The sequence below is a fragment of the Trachemys scripta genome, chromosome 4 (genome assembly GCF_013100865.1).
Source record: "Trachemys scripta elegans isolate TJP31775 chromosome 4, CAS_Tse_1.0, whole genome shotgun sequence".
NCBI classification, from domain to species: Eukaryota; Metazoa; Chordata; order Testudines; family Emydidae; genus Trachemys; species Trachemys scripta.
The window spans coordinates 71,811,507-71,833,416 of record NC_048301.1 but is presented as its reverse complement, the minus strand read 5'-3'; the positions used below and the strand labels follow the sequence as shown (position 1 = coordinate 71,833,416).

Here is a 21,910-nt window from a genome sequence, read left to right as displayed (position 1 = left end):
CACGGGTCCCACCGACTCCTTCCTGGACAGTATAGCGAGGGAGGCTGACGGTGCTCCAGCCACCAAGTGCGCCCCCACTGGGGGCTGCAACAGAGGTCATGGTGCCCACTGGGCTGGCCTCGACTCTCTGTGCCACTGGCCTGGCCTGTTGACGGGTGGCTATGAGCGGAGGCCGGGCTGGCGTATGAGCCACTGCTGCCTCTGAACCGGGAGTAGCAGCGGTGCCGGGATCTACGTCTGCCACGGGAACCACGATCTCGACACAGAGGAACGGCAACGACTTTAGTAGCTGCTCCACGAACAGCCTCGACGGGTAGACCCATGACTGAGATGCCAGCGATTGACGCCCAGGGCTGCGGTGCCTTGGCGGAGACTTGGAGTAGGAGTCCGAGCAGGAACGGCATCGATGGTCGTGCCACAACCGACTGTGGTACCGCCTTCAAGACGAGGACTATTGGCTACTTCTGCCACAATCCCGTCGATGTTCGCTCCGCGAAGACTAGTGGTGCCGGGAGTTCCAATCAGAAGGCACCCATCCGGAAAGTCTGGCTGGTGTCGAGGGCGATCCACATGGACTAAGCCCTGAACAGTCGCTGGGCGGTGAGCGGCATCAGGAACGTTCCCTTGACCACGACCGGTACCGGCCCGGTGGTGAGTGTGGCGATCCCTGCGGCGGCTTGCCCCTGGAGTGTGGGGCCAACATCCGCGGCACTCCGGGTTCTGGCATGGACATGATGTCCCTGGCCACCTGGAGAGCTTTGGGCGTAGATGGCATCCAGACATCCAGAGAGGCCTGCTCCGAAGGGGCTGGGCTACTCCGCTCAACGCGAGTCGGAGGCCTAGGGCCCGGTGGAGATCGAGGACTGCCCGACACGGGCCTAGCCTCTGTCCCAGACTTCCCTCAGTGCCGCTGTGAAGAGGGAGTCTTTCTGGTCCTCTTGGCATGCCCCGTAGAGGGGGAGCAGTGCCGATTGGTCGATGGTACCGCAGGGTCTCTGCGTACCAACACCGCAGTGCCGGTTCAGAGCGGCGTGCCAGGGTCAGGGCCAGGGCCAGGGCCGACTCCATCAGGATTGCCCGGAACCTAATGTCCCTTTCTTTTTTGGTCTGGGGCTTGAACGACTTGCAGATCTTGCACCTTTCGCTGATATGGGTCTCTCCCAAACAGCGCAGACAGTCCGCATGCGGGTCACTCCTGGGCATAGAATGCCTACAAGAGCTGCACGACTTAAATCCCAGGGCGTGGGGCATGCCCCGGTCCGGGCTCCCTAACTAACTAAAATAACCGGAAACAGCTAACTGGCTACAGGTACTAATGAATGAACGAACGAAGAGTTCTGGGGACAAGCTGCAGTAAAGCTGGAGCTGAGTAGTTCCGACGCACCTTCACTGGCGGCAAGAAGGAACTGAGGGTGGGGGGAGCGCGCAGCTCCCCTTATACTGCACCAGGCAGGTGCCACTCCAGGGGTCGTTCCCCCCCCATAGGTACTGCTAAGGGGAAAAACTTCTTGCACCGGTGCATGTGGCGAGCATGCACACCTATTGTGGAATACACATGAGCAATCACTCAAAGAAGAACAGAGTGTTAGACAGCCAAAGTTGGGTCCAGACGCTGAGGCTGGCAAGCTAGACTGCCTAGAACAGCATTTCTCAAATGCACACCAGGGGCTTTTCTTGTGGCCACAGCCTCTTGAGGTGTCATTAGGGGACAGCAGCGGCCCTGCCCCCTCCTTGGTGCTCATGGATGCACAGCGTTGGTGTTGGTTGCTTGGGCTTCCAGCAAGGGTTGAGCAACCGGTGAGTTCCCCATCTTTCCAGCAGTTATGGGGCTCAGGATTTGGGCTTCAGCCCAGTGGTGGGGAAGCAGGGTCTGGTTGGGAGGCTTTGGAATCCAGCCCCGGGGCTTCAGGCTTCACCTCCCCCCCTATCTCCATTGCCCACTGGCGCCTCCCTCACTCCCCCCATCCAGGACTTAATTTGTCCCCAGACTTCACCAGGGCTGAGTAAGTCCGCTGTGAAACGTGATGTTAACAGACTTCCTAGCTAGCAATAAATAAATTACAGTAATTTGGACATGCATCTGTGCATATTTATTTGTTTTTCCTAAAGCTAATTGGAGTATTTTAGGAAAAAAGTGAGCGCGGCCACCAGCAAGAGTTGGTGGCCACACTGAGGCCACCAAATAATTTGTCCTGAGAACCTCTGGCCTAGAGAGCAGATGATCAGCTGAGGCCTGAGAAATCAGATAGATAAGCCACTGAAGTCTGCTACAAGCTCCCCTTCTTCCCCAACATTTGGCATTCTAGGTCAGTGAATATTTTCTTCTATGAGCTACAGATGTGTGTTTCTGTGGGTGTTTCTCTGGTAATGAGGGAATAGGAATAAAGGGTATTTGAGGGCAGAACAACAAATTAAATATCATGGAATTTAAGAATTGTTCCTGCAATGACATTGGATCCTGCTCATGCTTAGCAGCAAAGAACAGGAAACAAACAAGGACCTTGTAACTTAATACCACGACTAAAGATTTGCACATACGTGGAAACTTCCACCCCTTAATCCAGCAAGTATCAAAGTGTAGAAGGAACATATGCATATCAAGTTTACTTTGTTTAAAAAGAGAAATACCAAGCCCTGGCAGTCATTAAAAGGAGTAGTTATTTTTAAAGCAGTTTTATTACTGTCACCATATACCAAGGAGGAAATGCAGAGTGAAGTACCTATTACTTACTTGTCCTGCATATTGTCCAAATTTCTTCCTGAGGCCGGTAGCCAGTCCAGCAAGGCATTTGGCAGCCAAAGCAACCAACATGACATTTGTGTCCTTTCCAACAACCTGCAAAGGAAGGACAACATTACAGGCAAACAGATATCAGAGAATCAGAAGTCTAGGCAGAGTGCTACTTGCATTGAAAGAATAGCCACAGCAACAACAGTGAATTTGTCCAAAGTTAAGAGTGAAGCAGTTACTTGGGGTACCAACTTGAACTGGGCCGGATAATTTCATTCAATCCCAGAAGGATACTGCATCACTGTCCTGGTACACTGAATGATAAATGTTGCTTCAATCAGTGAACTGTAGTAGTCCTAGCCAGTCAATGAAGTTCCCATCATACTATGTTAAATTACTCCTGGGGGAATTCTGACCCACTGTGCAATGCTGAATTTATGCAGAATTAACGATCTGTGCAGAATTTCATTTTTCCCCATGGAATTGGTGTGGTAGAGCCGCTGGACCCAGCAGAGCCCAGCTCTCCAGCTAGTAAATACAAGACACTGCCAAGGGGGAGGGAGAGCTGGAGGGTTCCAGGCAGCTGCAGTTCCCAGTGCATCTTGAAGGAAGGAGGTGGTGTGCAGGAAACTCTGTACAAACCCTGGAACCAGCATCAGCTGTTTCCTTGGGCTTTATTTATTTATTTATTTATTTATGGGGGGGGGGGGTTGATCTCAAACAGGTACATTTCAGGACTCCCCTTAAAAGGATGTAGTTTTCCAGTAACAAAGTGTGCCTGACTAACTTGAAAGTCTCAGACAGGAAGCCATATGGATTTCTGATAGAAGTGTAAGTCAAGGGCAGGATGAGACAAGTCTTCCCCATTTTGCAGAACTATACTTTAATAAATACAGACTGGAATTAACTTAAGACCAGGTATTTGGATGGGGAGCTAAAAAGGTCCGTTGAAAGCATACATCTAAATGCATGTACATATTACACATTTACAATGTAGTGCCATTTGTGTGTCTAAAAACGGCAGTTTTATGAAGAGCTGCAGGTTGTGGAGGTACCAATCTCCTCTACTTGGACTTGTGAAATCCCAAACCGGCAGCCAAAGCCCTAGAAAACTGCAGTCCCCTAAGAGAGCGTTGAGTAGGGAAAGGATTTTGCATGCTGCTCCCCCAAAAATCAGATTTGAAAGTTAGGATTGTAATACAATCAAGTGAAAGCATTAAATTGCCACTATTTTTGCACCTTCATAAGGAGACCATTTGGTCTGAAGGTGGAAGGAATATGATCAATCCCTAGAGACTTGTGGACAAGGTTAGGAACCTAGGAACTGCCACACTGGATCAGATCAGTGGTCTATAACCTATCTCCAACAGTGGGCTGCACCACCTGCTTCAAAGGAAGGTGCAAGAAGCCCTGCAGTAGGAAGTTGTGCAATAACCTACCAGGAGTGTTACAGGACAAAGGGGAAGTTTCTTCCTAAACCCCACCCATTAGAGGTTCTCCTTTTTCTCTGAAGAATGGGGTTTATAGCCCTTCTATATCTTTTTATTTTAAATCTTTACTATAAGAACTCTGAATATTCTTGTTATTTGTATAATCATCCAATCCTTTTCCAAATCCAGTTAAGCTCTTAGCCTCTGATGTTACATAGCAATGTGTTCTACAGGCCAACTGTGTCTCATAATACCCTATAATTCTGCTATATTCTTTTTGAGAAAGGGTGACCAGAACTGAACACAGAATTCAAGATGAGAGCATACCACTGATTTATATAATTATATTTTCAGTATTTTTCCTCCATCCCATTTTTTCCTAAACTTCTCTCAAGTGTCTGTAGAAAGAGGCACATACCCAAATGTATTATTGGAGGAAAGGTCTGTTGGAGTCTCATACTATTTGAGAAGCCTACATGTCCCAGTGTTCAACAGGACAGAAGCAAACCAAAATAATTTAAGCACCACCCTATTGGGTGGGTCTGTTAATCAAAGGTGTAATGTTAAGAGTAATTTGGACATATGCATTGTGCCAATATTTGGTCTTATGACCAGTGGTGGCCTTTCAAGGCATTAAAATCTAATCTTTTGGCATTAAGCAGTTAACTGCTGCAATATACAAATGCAAAATACTTATGACTGGTACAGCGATTTTTACCTTCTTAAGAACTTTCACCATGTCTGCATAGTCCCCTGCTTCCAGTTTGGGATTCTTCACCAGCATTTCAACAGCTTCCAGAGCTTCTTTCCTCTCTTGCCACTTTTTGGCTTCCTGCAAAGCAAAGCATTCTACATTTGTGTACACCAGACACCTAACAGCTCTAGGAAAGCTCACTCTAGACAGACCGTAGAGTCTAGAGCCTAACTTTGTCCCAAGAAATTCAAGTACTCTTAGTATCCTCATATACTCTAAGCTTGATGGTTACAGCTAGCCATTGGAATGCACTCAAATTTCAGTTTCTATCTTGATTTTACACCTATTTATGCAGATTAGACTGCCTATGTCGTGCAAGCCAGCTCCCTATTATTCGTGTAACAGTACTGCCTATTTGCAGGATGTATGTCAGTCTGAAAGTCCATCAGCCCTCACCTCTCAATATTGCAGAGATAAGAGGTAGCGGTTTATACTTACTATTTTGTCATAGAAGTCTTTGGGAAGTTTGGAAAGAATCTCCACAGCTTCCAGTAGCTCATAAGCATCCACCTGTGGGACAACCTCATCTCCATCATCTCCTCCTGCAGGTCAAGAGAAGAAAGATTAGTGGAGGTATGCAAGCTTAGCAGAGAGGCTTGTCATGTCAGTCAAATTTCATTCTTACACATCCCCATGCTCCCTTCATCAAAGACAAGAGGGGAAGTGGACTATGAATGGTAACGTTTTTGCTACTTTGCTACTAGGATTATGTTCAATACTATTTTTTCCCCCAAATGTGTCTTATTGATAGGATGGTGTGCCCCACTTGCTTTACGTCTCTTTTAACTAAATGCACCTTTCTGGTCTGTTCTATTTCTTACTGTGTCTTTTAATAATGACGTGTTTCCAAGTAGAGTACCATCACCACATAGGTTACCTCCATCTGCATCCCCTCCAGCTGCCTGCTGCTGCTCAAATTTGGCTTTCAGCTCTTGCTGGGAACGCAGGAATCTGGTCTGTTTGGGAGCTGCTGGCGGTAGTTTGACCCATTCTTCTTCCAACTCTTTTAGCTGTAAGAATCACAAGAATAATAATTAAAAAGCAATGGTATTCCCCCCCCCCCCAATTGTCAGGAATTTTCTTCTTTAGGTTTTAACCTTATAATCTGGTTGTGCTATCCTTTCAGTTCACTTGCAATGATATTGTAATCCTACAATATTTGTCCTATTGTGGAGATAGAGCTTATAGAACTTATAGAATATCAGAGTTGGAAGGGACCTCAGGAGGTCATCTAGAGATGACGAGAGGCTACAAAGCTAACCTCCCTCCTCCCAGAGGTATGGTAAACTCACTGTTTAGGATTTTGACTAGTTATATTTATAGTGCATAGAAATATTACCAGGGGTGAGGGGAATGTTTACTAAAATAGAAACTGGTTAGAACAGTGGGAAAAGGTTATTTTTGGCTTTTGTGAAGAGGTTATGATCTAAATAAAGAGGAAAAATGGCGGGTTGAGTATATTAAAGTCTTATGCTATAGCCATGCCATCGCATGCAGAGAGATTAATAAAGTCACTAGGTAAGCAGGGTTGGGTCAGCCCAGCTTTGAATACCTAGTTGTAGAAAGCAATACTGGTAATTCAGTTTTTCAGGAAAAGGAATATCTTTTTGAATATCTCTGTATACCAGAGATGTTACTACCCCTACTGTTTAAAAGCAACAACTTCTCATCTGACCGCAATACTCAATTAAACGGGGGATGGATGTGTGGGCATTTGAAAAGTTCCGAAGATTGAGTATTTAGTTTCCAGAACACCATGCTATTACATTAAGACCTTCCTGTGCATAGACAATGCCTATCAAATCCTGGACATTACCAGAACATATTTATTTTTGTTAAAATACATTGCAAGTTCTCTCTTCTTTGCCAAGAGAGAATGGTGACCCTGACACCTAGTTCTTAAAGGGAGCAGATGGCAAGTGTAGTTGCCCAAAAGAGATGGGGAGAATCTAAACTACCCACCTAAATTCCCCCTCTAGTTGCAATTGGATATGGTATTTTTCCCACCTCTCACCCACCGAAGAAGTAGTGAACAGATTTGCTATGCATCTTTAACCAGAATGTTGCTTAGTTACCATTTTGAAGCCACAAAAATGAAAAAAATAATTTTGTTTTAGAGAGAGAGAAAATGTTAAGTGTTTTTACCAGACAGCAACAGTTTTCAGTAAGACCGAAAGGCTCAAGAAAATACATGCTCAGGTAAAAATATCTCATCCTGGTATATAACAGGGTTTTATGAGAATTAGTTTGAACACTGGAATATTTATGAACCTTAGTTCATAAAACTTTGCTCAGATAGATACTTCCTGTAGCCTACCTGAACCGAGTTTATGTTCTGTAATGGTGGTCTCAGAGCATCCCTTATCCAGCGGTAGATCTCTACAGCAAGGAGTTTGGCTTCATCTCGAACAGCCTTCTCTCGAGACTCAAAGAGTTTTGGCAACACTTTGATAATTGGCTTTAGTGAGATTATTTTTGAACCAAATTCACTGAAAGTTAAGAAGAATACATACGGGTGTCAATGGCAGAGCGCAAAATCCAAATTTAGCCACAAAGACCATCAACATTAATTAGCTATTATCTTGACACAGCTGGGGTCCTAGACAGAACTATTGTATAAACTGATGCCTTTCATAGGCTGTGTCCCGTACAAGAGGCTGTGTCATAATATATACGATCAGCAATGGTTCTACATATTAACATGCATTGCCATCATTTACCAATCTGAAGCTACTCATTTGTTGTGTTAAAGAACAGTTGCTCTATCACAATTCCTTCCCTCCTTCATATAGTTTGGAATAATAAAACCAGGCTTTTGAAACCACTTCAAAGCACGTAATCCAACCTGCTGCTTAAGACTGTCCCCTTGCCAGAGAACAAGAAACCTCTTTAGAGTGGAGTTTGTGACACCTATTTTTCTGATCACACTAGAATCTCCTCTGACTATCCCTTGGAGGCACACTGCAGAAAAGCATTAGTCATTTTGCTATTTGTTAGACCAGATTAGTGAGCCATGGGTCATCTCACAGAAAGTGTGAGCTTTGACACACTTCCCTGCACACACACCTGGTCATCCACCCTTTGGTACCAGATTCTGCAAGTTGCCCTTGTGCCCGTTGCACAAAGTCTCAGCTTTCAATCACTACTGAATGGAAGCACATCAGTACTCTTTCCGTACTCAGCTACTAAGAACTGGTCAGGTGCTATTGTACTCTTATGCTATCAGATGTTTACAAGAAGCTTTATAAGAAACAGATTAGCTGCAGGAGGAACATCCCAATCATGGATTAAGATACAAAATACAAATGAGTCACCAATCCTGTGCAAGGAAAGGTTAATATATACCAGAGTTTCCCAGGGAAGCATACTAGGGCCAATGTTGGTCCATACATTAGCCTATAACATGATTATGTCAAGAGTCTAGGAATGATTGTAACTATGGAAGAATTTAGCTAGTTAACAGGGAAACAACAGACTAAAACCTGAGAAGTGTGAGGTAATGCACATTGAAGGAACATTTTCTAATCAAAACAAATGGGTTCTAATTGGTTACATGCTTGACAAAAGCTAGGCACCAATGCAGACAGCTCAAAGATGCCTGCTTGATACACAGGATGGGCCACAAATGCAGAGATCTCTGTTCTTGTATTAATACAGCAAAAAATGCAAAAAAAAACAGTCTAGTCCCACGGGTCAATATTCCACCTTGAATAAAGAATTTAGTTTTACCATCTCATCTCTGAAGGATATAAAATAATTTTATAGACTATTTTAAAGAATTGAACGTAACTACAGAATGAGCTAGAGCTGAAACATAAGTGGCAGAGAAGGCTCATCAGGATTCCCAATTACACGGTTTGTTTTTATAGCACAATATGGCATGATTAAATAAGGCAACTTATAACTGATAATTACTCTTAAATCTGGGACACTACTACAGAGGCATACATCTTAGAATTAAAAATAGGCTTTAGACATAGGACATCATCTGCAGTAACAGTAGATGGGATAACAACAAAAGGCAATCTATCCTCATGCTTTAGGAACTAGCTGATTATTAGGCGGTTGCTCTCTTCAGAAGGACTCAATACTGGCCATTTGTATCTGTTCTAGAGATTCCTATGCTTAAAGTTTCTATTTCACATACCAAATACTGATAGGATCATGCATCAGACACAATAATCAGATATTGAAAATTTAGGGATATTTAGACTGAGAAAAAGGAGGGGGGAAGTGTCTTGGGGGGGAGAGAAGAGGAAAACAATGATAATAAGCCTACATTTAGCAAAGAGAAATGCTACAGAGATTTGGCAAACTCCACATACTGATGAAATTAGACACTGCCAAGGGAATATTTTTAAAAGTTAGTCTACAGATCAAGAGGACAGCTAAGTAACGGATACTACATGGAATTCCTGAATTAAAAATCTGAAAGTGCAAATATATCGAAAAGTATTCAGAAACTGCTATAAGCAAAATTCCTTTTTTGCAGATTTGACACGTAAGACACTTCATGTGACATTTGTACCCAAGATATGCTGTAAGTCTAAAATTAAATGTAATTTTACACTTACACTGATTGGGCTTCTGAGACGTTTCAGTAGTATGTTATAGCCTTTCCTATTAAGAAACTCCTAGACTATGCCAGACACACAAATTCCTTTGCTCACCAGTTCTTGCACAATAATTTATTTTAAAGCAATACAAGATGCATCTTTCCTTTGGTTTGGTGTGCATGCAATTAAAGATATTTAAAATTTGCTTTAGGACTGACCTGAACAATATCAAATTCTTTAGTGAAAGCTGTTAATATCCCAAGTGAAGAGTGTTGTTTCATCAACACCACACTAATAGATATTATTTTATGCATTAGCAATCAGCAGGGGGAGCATTTGTGGGGAGGACACCACCATTTTTATTTTAAACTCAAAGATATTTATTTACAATTGTTCTAGTTCATTCAACAACTTTGTTTTATCTGTTCAGAAGAGGCAAGTTCCCAAGCCTGGAATCAATAGTTCTGCTGGGAAATAGCTCTGGACCTAACATTCAAGAAAATGTTTTCATTAAACAAAGTCTGGCAAACAGATTGCCAAGACTGAAACTGATCAAGATACAAGAACAGTAATTGCAGAGAAAACACTCACATATGACTAATTCCCACACTGTCCCTGTCAGGGCAAATGCGGCCATTAAAAAAGGTTCAGTTCACTGAAGTCATTACAATCTAGAAGATTCAACAATACCAAATTCCAAAGCCACCTACAGCCTTATCTAAATTATCTGTTACTTAACAGCATGTGGAGTTGAAACAAGAGAACTTACCTCAGTGCTTTCCTCAATGTCTCTATACATGCTACTATGATCTTAGGGTTCTTGTTGTCCAAGCCTTTCAACAGCTCTTCTTGTACAGGTTCCCCTTTCTCAATTTCTATATACATTAAACATATGTCTATACCCAACTCCTTTGCTCTGGCTTTAGGTTGATTGAACACTTTATTTACAACTCCAGAAATCACTTCTCCTGTTGTCCTGAAAACAGATGACATATTTAGTTTTCAGCAGACAGAACAGCGAACGTAATTAGTTCTACGACCCATGAGGCATATGCACACATAGTAATACTGAGATAACTAAGCAAGCCTCACCTTCTGGAAACTAGATCCTATTTAGGATAACCATGGCAATAACATTCCCTAAAGACTTGCTCCACTATGTTACTGAACTTGGCTAGGTACCACACATGCAGTTTACTAGCTAACGAGTGTTCCCCACCTCTACGCTTGTTTCATGTGCCTGTTGTATCTTGTTTAAGATTGTAAAGCTTTTCATGGCAGGGACTGTACAGTGCTAGCACAATGGAACCCACCCTAATGGGGACCACTAATAAAATAAAATAAAATTACATACATACATACACACACACAAATTTTTCAATGCATGCAGAACAGCATGACACCCGAGGAGACTAGTTTTAGGAGTTCCAAAGCACCAAAAGTTGTGTGAGAGAAATTATATATATGCATGCACGCACACACACACACACTGCCCCTCATAGGTATACACTACTTCACACAGAAAAAGATGCAAATCCATGTTCAAGAAACTTGCAATCTAAGTATAGTACAAAAAGATACCAGGAAAAGAGGGAGGTTCATATACAGCAGTTATGGAATTATATGTTCTGTCCTTTAGCTTCTTTTAAAAATCTTTAGATAATATAGAAGGTTGGCATAGAAGAGTGGGTTTGAGGGATGAGGAAAAAAAGATTCTCTTCCAAATCCCTCCTTCAATTAATAAGGGAAAGTATGCTAGTATGCACCATCAGGATGGATATTCCAAGTGTTGAAATTTAGCAGTTAATTATAGCATATGCTATAGTTTTGAAACTATTGACAGGACTTTTTATATAACTCCCGTCTGAGGTACTAATATTTCGCATCTTCAATTTTATCATTTGAAATATAGAGTAAAAATTTCCAACACAGATGCTCTCTTCATTGAGAAGAACTTAAAGTGGACAACACTAAGTCTGTACTCTGAGGGTACATCTACATAGCCAAGAAAAACCTGCAACTGGTCCACGCCAGCCGACTCAGGCTTGCAGGGCTCAGGCTGCGGTGCTGTTTCATTGCTGTGAAGACTTCCAGGCTTGGACTAGAGCCTGGGCTCTACGACCCTGCAGGGTGGGAGGGTCCTAGAGCCCGGGCTCCAGTCCAAGCCTGGAAGTCTTCACACAATGAAATAGCCCTGCAGCCAAAGCCCCATGAGCCCATGTTGGCTGGCATTGGCCAGTCCCGGGTTTTTCTTTGCTATGTAGATATACCCTGGGCTATGGAAGCAGAGAAAGGTAAAAGATTTATACAATCTGAAGAGAAATCTAGGATACTATTGCGGCTGGCAATACTGCACTTTGGTTGGGAAGGACAGTCTATTCTAAAGACTTCTGTTCTTTTTAATTAAAAAACAGCGATATTAGAACACCATTGTTCACTATACAAGCAGTTCTGGCTGTCTCTAGCCTGATGTGGCAATTCCCAAAAGCATGACAATTTTAACTTCTCCAGTATACAAGAGAAGATCACTTACAATTTCTTGGTGTGCTGTGTTTTAACGTTCTGAGTGAAGGTTAATGCTTCTAATGCTAGTTTCCAATGCTACATCTAACGAACATGGTGAAATGGGTTACTAGTTTTGAACTAGAGATAAAAAAGTCCATTTGTTTGATTTCTAAAAATTTCTAGAGCATAAGAATTTTCCAGTTAAATTCTGAAAGTTGACTCATTTAATTGCAAAACTTCCCCTCCCCATTTTACTTTTTCTGCAACATAGCAGAGCATAAGTTTAGAAATGATTAGACTACTAACAAAATTCACTACATATTAAAAAATTGTTTATTATTAAAAAACTAACAAGTTGTCCCACACTATTATTTCCTGTAAGTTCCTTATGACAAGGAGAGAAATACACAAGTTTCAAAAAGTTCAGTGAATAGTTGTTGGGGGCAGAATAGATCTGGACAAGGAGTAGTAGTCTGGAGATAAATGTGAGAAGGGAGGGAAAAACAGTAGAAACAAAAGTGAAACTGTTTGAGCAGAATATTCCAGGAGTATTGAGGTCTGAGTCTAGCCTTCATTGATTTGAGATCTACCATACCTTCTCACCAGAAGGGAAAACCTATAATGGCAGTAGGCCGTAAAAGACCCAGTTTGGGTCTCATCTATCTCAGAGTTGTGAAGAATATGTATTAAGGTTATAACTACCAACAAGAATGCACTTTTATGTAAACAAGGAGTCTGGTGGCATCTTAAAGACTAACAGATGCTGGTGACTACACACCACACCACACCACAGAAACACCAACCCAGGAACCAATCCCTGTAGCAAACATCATTGCCTACTCTGTCCCCATATCTACTCTGGCGACAGCATCAGAGGACCCAACCACATCAGCCACACCATCAAGAGCTCACTCACCTGCACATCTACTAATGTTATATATGCCGTCATGTGCCAGCAATGCCCCTCTGCCATGTACATTGGCCAAACCGGCCAGTCCCTCCGCAAAAGAATAAATGGACACAAATCGGACATCAGGAATGGTAACATACATAAGCCAGTAAGTGAACACTTCAATCTCCCTGGTCATTCTATTACAGATTTAAAAGTCACTAGCATTGAACAAAAATACTTCAGAAACAGACTTCAAACAGCAGAACTAAAACTCATTTGCAAATTTAACACCATTAATCTGGGCTTGAATAGGGACTGGGAGTGGCTGGCTCATTACTGAAGCAGCTTTTCCTCTCCTGGAATTGACACCTCCTCATCTATTATTGGGAGTGGACTACATCCACCCTGATTGAATTGGCCCTGTCAACACTGGTTCTCCACTTGTGAAGTAACTCCCTGCTCTCCATGTGTCTGTATATAATGCCTGCATCTGTAGCTTTCACTCTATGCATCTGAAGAAGTGAGGTTTTTACCCACGAAAGCTTATACCCAAATAAATCTGTTAGTCTTTAAGGTGCCACCAGACTCCTTGTTGTTTTTGTAGATACAGACTAACACGGCTACCCCCTGATACTTAACACTTTTATGTAGAAATCCATGATTAAATCAAGTCTTCCTGACTAGTGATTTAAAATCAATGTGATTTAAATCAAATCCACCCTGCGTCAAGAGGAAGAAAGTTAACCCAGATGGCTCTTTTCTAAACCTCAGCAAGTTTGAAGGAACAGCTACCATGCAAACAGCAGCTCCTGATTTCTTATAACCTTACACTGTACACTATGTTGGATGATAGACCAGATCACTCAACACATTTGAATGAGTTTTCATTTATATGGTTTGACAATCATGATGATTCACAAAGGCTGTTAGTTTGCTGGGATTCTGTACATTAAAACTAAAATCACACAGTATTTTTACCATACATAATCCAAGCAATCTTATCTAAGCCTTGACTCCAAAGCTAATTATGTGTTCTTCTCACTCTGTATAGGTCAATTGAGGAGGAGTGCAGTTTCATTTGAAGGATTTTTAACTGAACTTTTTATTCCACTTCTACCCTTCTCAAGTTATAAGACTGCTTAATGCATTATGGTCAAGTGAGAAAAGGAATCCCAGTTTATGACATCCATTCCTTCAACTCATCATTGCATTTTATTTGTCTTTCCTGTTTCAGAAAGAAATTTTTTTTAGGATTTAGAATACTAAACACACTGTTTTGTCACAGAGTTTATGAATACAAGAAGTTACAGTCACAGCACAGCAGAGTCATTAGCAACTGGCCATCCAGTAAACAGTTTCTTCAGATCAGGAAGTAAATGGGAAACATGGTAGAAACGCTGAAAGTGGCAGCTGCACAGGGCAAATTAGCTCTTCCTAGAAAGGTCATGTTAACTATCACAAAAACATATCATTAGGAAGGAGAAAGGACTTACTTTCCTGCTACATGAGCATTTTCAACATAGGCAAGTGCTGCTTCTAATCCTTTCAACTGAGCCACCGCATTGGAGTCTGTCACAAATTTCTTTATTAGTCCCAGATACTTGGACCATTCAGGGCTTTTCTCATCTTCTATTTTCTGAAAAAGCTTCAGAGCTTCTTCGTAGCCATTCACTCTGGCTTTCCACAACTAGGAAAAGAAGTCATGAGTTAGGCACTGTGTTTAGTTAAATCGCCTGCCATTTAACTTTCATTATCACTTGTGTAGATTTGTCCTTCTCGGTACATAGCTTGAATAGTTGTCTCTGATCAAAGGAAGCACAGGATAAGAATAGCAAGCACATAGAAGATCAGTTGTGAATGAAATTTGTGTAGATATACCAGCTGCAGCTAGTCTGCCTATTCTCCACTGAAGAAACATCAGGTTCATGTAAGAGTTAGCTTTACTCACACTGGTATTATTGCTTGTTACTGCACTGAAGGTTTGAAAATGGGTTTAATCCTGCAAGCCTTCTATGTGCAGAATTCTTATATTCCTCAATAGGAATTTTGTACAGCTTCAGGTCCTAAGTGTATGTACTAGCTTTGTATAATTGGTTTAATTTTGATCATGGCAAGAATTATGATTAATACATTTATTCAGTTACAGACACTGTTTATTCTGCCCTAGCCTGTATGTCCGGAAGAGTACATATTAGGTCACGTTTAACTTTAAAAAACAAAAAACACTGCTACCTTAAACGAATACCGCCAAGATTACTTAGAATATGCAAGCTAAACAAGAACATTTTAGAACAGTATTTAAAACTTCTCTTTCTGTATGAATTGGGCAACTATATAATCCCAAAGCACTCTTTCCAAGGATGATCTCAACATAAAATGCATGCAACTTGATGACACACATCAAGACAGAACATCTGAGATGCAGTTTGAAACTTCTCAGTGAGGGAAAAAACAGGACAATTTTTTGGTTGAGTATAAGAAGTCAGACAATACAACATCTGAAGCAGCATCTCAAACTGGGGTCCATTGACCCCTGGGAGTCCCTAAGGGTAGCTCATGGAGCCTGCTGATTAACTCCTCCCCTCAACTCCTTTACACTAAGTCTGTCGGCGCAGTGGGGCTAAGGTAGGCTTCCTACCTGCTCTGGCTCCACACTGCTCCCGGCACATCCCTGTGGTCCTGGGGCTGGGGGCGGGAGGAGGAAGTGTCCCTCGTGTACTGCCACCGCCCCAAGCTCCAACGCCACAGCTCCCAATGGCCAGGAACTGTGATCAATGGGAGCTGTGGGGGCGGTGCCTGTGGGCAGGGGCAGTGCACACAGACCCCCTGGCCCCCGCACCTAGGAGCTGCCAGTCGCTTTCGGGAGCCACTAGAGGTAAGCGCCGCCCAGCAGGAGCCTGCACCCCTACCACTTGCTCCTGCCCAGGGCCTGCACCCAAACTCCCTTCCATAATCAGAGCCCGCACCCCCTCCCACACCAAAACTCCTTCCCAGAGCCCGCACCCCAGACCCTCTCCTGCACCCCAACCACCTGCCCCAGCCTGTGAAAGTGAGTGAGGATGGGGAAAAGAGCGCCATGGAGGAAGGGGGCATCCAGCGACCGGTGGGCAGGGTAAGGGCTGAGCAGGGGATGCTTGGGGGTCCCCCAAAATTTTTAAATTAAAATGGAGGTCCTAGGACTGGTAAACTTTGAGAACCGCTGCTCTATAGATCAGCATAAGTCTTGTGGCTGTGGGAATCTCCAAGATTCTTATACTGATATATGTCAGGTTAAGCATAGATGCCTCCCACTTTAATTCATGAGAAACCAACTTCTAAAGTGTACTACATAAAAACAAACAGTCATATCTGCAGGGACAACCCTGGATTAGAGATGAGGTGATTCTAATAGGTCTTTTCCAACTTCAATTTGTGATTCTATGTCCATTGTAGGTGGAGTGAGAGTCTGGAAAGTATTTTATATTCCAATGCAGCTTTTCTTGAAGGTAGGAAAGGTTTTCACAGTTAAGAAAGCATGGAAGACACATCTTAAGGAAATAATTTTTTTTTTTTTTTAAATAGTTGATCACCCTTAGTATTCGCCCATAAGTGTTTGGTTACCTTTCTTCCAGTTTGTTCAGTAAGATGGAGTGCAAGGATGCAAAAGCTCCTTAAATTCAAAGGTTGAGTACAATTCACTTTGGCCTTAAGGACCTCCCAGCTCAGTTATACTTGCCAGCCAACTGGAATCAGACTCAATTCCTCCACGTAAGACTTGTCAGGAGATTTAAGTGGGAATAAAATCCACAGAATGTACATATACACAAAGTTACATGCATACCTAATCTCAAACTCCTAGTACATACTAGGGTGACCAGATTAGCAGTATAAAATATCGGGACGGGGCGGAGCAAAAAAAAAGTTTTAAAGGGGCCTGGGGCATTAGCAGGCCCCGGCCCCGCACGCTGCCCTCCCCGCGGAGCCTCCTGCCCCGCCACGGGCATATGCGGGGCGCGGTGGGTCCGGGCGGGGGCAGCGCGGAGCGGGCAGGAGCCGGGTGGGCGGCAGGGGCCGAATCCCCGCTGCTGCCAGGGAGCCCCGCGCCTCTCCCTCCCGCTCGCGGCTGCGGCTCCTTCACAGCAGGACGCGCCTCCCGCTGCCCCAGCCACATGCGGCGCGGGTCCCCCGCGCATAGTCTCCCTCCCGCCGGGAAGGAGCAGCTGGACGTGCGCCGCATGTGCGCGGGGCAGGCTGGTGGGCGCGTCCCGCTGGGAAGGAGCCGCAGCCGCGAGCGGGAGAGAGAGGTGCGGGGCTCCCCGGCAGCAGCAGGGATTCGGCCCACGCCCCCGCGCCACCCACCTGGCCCCTGCCCGCTCCGTGCTGCCCCCGACCGGACCCACCGTGCTGCCCTGCGGGCTGCAGCAGCCTCCAGGGTGCGCTCCCGGCCCCGGGTGCAGCAGCCCGGGCAGAAGCCCTCTAGCGCGGCGGGGGGGTTCACAGCGGTGCGCCCCCACCCCCGCGTCCCTCCCTCGTCAGCTCCCTCTTGCCCGCCTACCCCCAGCCCAGGTGCCGGAGCTGACTCACCAGCTCCAGAATCCAGGCACCACCGCCACCCCCTCCCTCCAGGCTTGCGCCGCCATGCTGCAAGCCTGGGAGGGAGGAGGAATGCTGCGTGGTTGGGGAAGAGGCGGGGCCAGGGCGGGGATTTGGGGAGGAAGCCAATGGGGGAAGAAGGCAGAGCCGGGGTGTGGGGGGGTGCGAGCGCCAGAGCAGAGGGCAAAATTTCTTTTTTGTCCAGTGTCCCGACCAATGTTTGGTCGGGACGCGGGACAAAGAAACAAATATTGGGACAGTCCCGATAAAATCGGGACATCTGGTCACCCTAGTACATACTGAATAATTGATTGGTTTACCAAATGTGTTAACCTAACAATTTAAAATCTGAAAGTTTTATTTTTCCTACATATCAAGACATCCTCGCTGTGTTGGCAACCTCAAGATTACTCTTCAATCATTACAGTATAACCTCAGAATTACAAACACCTCAGGAATGGAGGTTGTTCATAACGCTGAACAAAATATTATGGTTGTGCTTTCAAAAGTTTACAACTGAACATTGACTTAATACAGCTTTGAAAATTTACTATGTAAAGAAACATGCTGCTTTCCCTTTTTTGTTAGTAGTTTACGTTTAACATAGTACTGTACTGTATTTGCTTCCCCACCCCCATCTCTGCTGCTCCCTGATTGTGTACTTCCAGTTCCAAATGAGGTGTGCGGTTGACTGGTCAATTAGTAACGCTGGTGTTCGTACCTCTGAGGTTCTATTGTACTTGAAGGTGGACATGGAAATAATAGGAGTACTTGTGGCACCTTAGAGACTAACAAATTTATTAGAGCATAAGCTTTCGTGGACTACAGCCCACTTCTTCGGATGCATATAGAGTGGAATAAATTTATTCTCTAAGGTGCCACAAGTACTCCTGTTCTTTTTGCGGATACAGACTAACACGGCTGCTGCTCTGAAACATGGAAATAATATATCCATTTTTCTTCTTGGTAAAGAATGATTACAGGTTGATATCAATTCTTCCCATCACTCCTCAAGGGTCCTGGCAGCAGTTCAACTGCAGAGGAACTGACATGGACATTCATTTCACATGTGTGGAACATTAACATATTGGACACTACACTTCGATTGATTTATTAAGAAGAGGCTATCAACCAAATTCTGCTCTAGAAATCCTACTCAGCTTTCAGTTCCCCCTTTTGTTAACAGAACTGAGGCAGTTTCAAATAAGATTGCATGCTTTAACATGGGATTGTCCAGACTCTACGCACTTTGGTGTATTTAGTAGGTACAGCAGCCGCATTCAACCACCCACACTAAGTATATGGACCAAGCCAGCTCCCATGGACAAGTTCTCCTACCTTGTGTTCACATTTCTGGTCAATGGACAGTTTAATCCACTCGCTATCGTCTCCCATTGTGCCTCAGGTTCTCTCTATAGTTACAGTAATTCCTGGGGAGAGAAAAATATAGTTAACTCCAACAAGCCAGGCAGTTTCAGAAGGTGCTACATCTAGTTATAGTTTATTATTCCAACAGAAATGAAAGTGAAAATCCAATATTCCATAAGAACATTCTAATCCCTGTAGCTGAGGGTGAGTGGGAATTAAGCTAGCCATTACATTTAGGTACCCACCACTAAGACCATGGTATTTGTCTAGCCTTAGAAGAAAGACAACTAAACAGTTACAGGTTAAAGAATACTGATGCTGTAATCTGTTATATACCAGGGGATTGAAGCCTCAGTCTGGGAAAGTTTCAAATGGGAAATAAGACATGCAGAAGTCAGACTAAGTGTAGTGAGTTCTCGAGGAAGTTTTTAAAAAAAGCCAAAAAGGACTAGGTGCCTATCTACACTAGAAAGCTGGCTCATTGCTGACAAGAATTGTCAGCAACAGGCACCCTGAAAATAGTTGACTTGCTAATATAAGGAGGACAGCCACTTCTAGGGCCTTGACAAAAAAGCATGATTGATTTGAACAGTGCTGAAAGAGGGACAGACCCATTTATGTTAGCAGTCAAATTAGTTTTATCACTTGTTCAGAGGGACACAGAGCTAACAGTTGACAGCAGCAGGTCAATTTTTTAACTGTAGTAAGGGCTAGAAATTCACATCCATTTAAATATTTCTAGAAGTTTCTTAACTCTAATAGGAATGGGTCAGACAATCCAGACCCAATCCCCATCTTGGATGTATTATGTGACTAATCTGACTGCTCAGCAAATAAACCAAGGATACTGCTACAAGGGAGAAGAAATCAGTAGAATGAAAATTCAGCAGCAGGAAGGGAAGAGTTCCCAGGGTTCTGTATACAAACAGATGAAGTGAATCTGGAAAAGGGTCAACTTGAAGCGGTTGCAAAGAATCCAGAATAGCAACTAGGATGTGCAGAACAGGAAGAAGAGTAATAGATAATACTAGGTGGGCCATCTTCTAGAGTTACTTTATAAACGCAAGCACTTTTTTTTTTTTAATTAAATCAGGAAGATCTACTCAAATACTCTCAGCTTCTATGGATATTGCTCAAGATTGTTCTCACTATGGATGCATAAACCAGCTAATTTGCACAGTCTCCACAGTGAAAGGGTCAACATTAGGCTTACGTGCAGAAAGTACAATCAAAGTAGCAAACCTATTCTAAAGTGTAACTATGTAATTTGTCTTTCCCAGTTTGCAAACACTGATGCGGTTGTTTTCTTCCTTTTCAGCAACAGCAGAGTTACTTAAGTGGTATTGAAAATAGGGCAAGTTTGGTTTTGCAGCAGCAAAGACAGAAATCAAACTTAAGATGCCAACAAAAATGGGGACTTGTCCTATTTAGTTAAAAAAACATTAAGGTAATAATAAAGAGGCCATCCCCAGATCACGCTAAGATTCTATGCATAAGAGGGTGGGATGGCCAGCAATGGCTGGGTTTACTATTCCTGTTGGCCAATTTAATATAGATTATGGGCCAAATTTAACCTTTTGTAAGTGGATACAACTCACCAATTTAAATGGGCATTTCACCTATTTATACCAGAGCTTAATTTCAGCCTACTGACCAAATTGTTCCCTTGATACATAAGGTAGGATAAGCCATCAACTTCAACACAAAAAGGTACTCTGTATCTAAGGCAGAATTCAATCCTTGAAGTTTGTGTTAAAGGAGGTACCATTTAAAACAAAACAAAAAAACCCCACATACTCCACAGGAGAAGCACCATTAAAAAACCCCACACACCACTTAAAGTCCTCCTGGTTAACGTTGTTACATTACTGATCAATTAGGGAACATGCTTGTTTAAAGTTGTGCAATGCTCCCTTCTAACCACTGCTTGCAGGAAGAGCAGCCCATTGCAGCTAGCTGGTGGGGGCTTGTAACCAGGGTAGACCAGCAGCCCCCCTATCAGCTCCCTGCTCCCCTAAGTTCCCTGTGCTGCACCCGCTCAGCAGGCTATCCCTCCCCCCACTGTCATGTGCTGCTCCTGTCCTCTGCCTTGGGGCTGCTCCCAGACTCTTGCTTGCTGTGCATGGGGGGAAGGAGAAGGCTGCTAATGTCAGGGTACCCCCCCCGCTCCTGCACCCCACTCACCCCTTCTCTATATAGAGCAGAGAGGGGACACAGAGGGAGAGAGAGACAGAGCTTGGGGCAGCAGCTGCTGTCTCAACTTCCTGATCCACTTAAAAAGACAATGCACTTAAGAGTGGGTCAGCTTACTTAAAGGGGCAGTGTGCATCTCTCTCTCCCACAAAAGGGGTGTGTGTGTGTGTGTGTGTGTGTGTGTCTGCTATGCGGTCTCCCCTCCCTCATGTTCGTGCTGCCTTGTGTGAGAGGCTACATTAACAACGTGTTAACCCTTGAGGGCTCAGCCGAGTACTAGTTCATCATTTAGCAGCAAGGCATTCCCTGGGAAATATCCCTCCCTCTTCCACCCTCTAACTTCACCACCTCAACCAAGCTTCACAATCATCATAGCTGTGAACAGTATTAAATTGTTTGTTTAAAACGTATACTGTGTGTATATCTATATAATATATAGTTTGGTGAAAAAAATTTCCCTGGAACCTAACCCCCTTTATTTACATTAATTCTTATGGGGAAATTGGATTCGCTTAACATCGTTTCGCTTAAAGTCGCATTTTTCAGGAACATAACTACAACGTTAAGTGAGGAGTTACTGTAGTACAATAAGGTCAGTTTCACTAATGCACCTTCTGGTGTCAAAGCCCCTCTGTTTCAAGCCAGATCACCAGCATTCTGTAACTGAATTTGCACCCACATCTGACCTCTTCTCTTCCTACACCTTATACTGATCCCCCTCTTCCACCAAAATCTCTCTGAACTACCTGTTATTTTTCACCTACTCCTAAAAGTAGATTAAAGATGCACCCTGAGACTCTGCCAGCCTGCTGGCGCCCCCTGTCCCTTCCCCCCATCACTTGCTCCTCTCAGCCCCCTGGCCAGACCGCAGTGCATCTCCAGCTCCAGGCAGTTCTGCTTCCCACTATC

The 21,910-nt window shown here is 43.8% G+C and overlaps 1 protein-coding gene across 7 annotated transcripts in view; it reads right to left on the bottom strand.

Moving 5' to 3' along the window:
• Positions 1-21,910, bottom strand: part of CKAP5 (cytoskeleton associated protein 5) — a 100,018-nt gene that overhangs the window by 67,220 nt on the left and 10,888 nt on the right. For all 7 annotated transcript variants that reach the window (XM_034769520.1, XM_034769521.1, XM_034769522.1 and 4 more), the window contains 8 exons: positions 18,779-18,870; positions 14,362-14,555; positions 10,241-10,447; positions 7,233-7,404; positions 5,793-5,925; positions 5,354-5,457; positions 4,880-4,993; positions 2,732-2,836 (listed from right to left, as the gene is read on the bottom strand). In XM_034769520.1, the coding sequence (XP_034625411.1) occupies positions 2,732-2,836; positions 4,880-4,993; positions 5,354-5,457; positions 5,793-5,925; positions 7,233-7,404; positions 10,241-10,447; positions 14,362-14,555; positions 18,779-18,835 (1,086 nt within the window). In that variant the 5' untranslated portion in view covers positions 18,836-18,870. The remainder of the gene's footprint in view (positions 1-2,731; positions 2,837-4,879; positions 4,994-5,353; positions 5,458-5,792; positions 5,926-7,232; positions 7,405-10,240; positions 10,448-14,361; positions 14,556-18,778; positions 18,871-21,910) is intronic.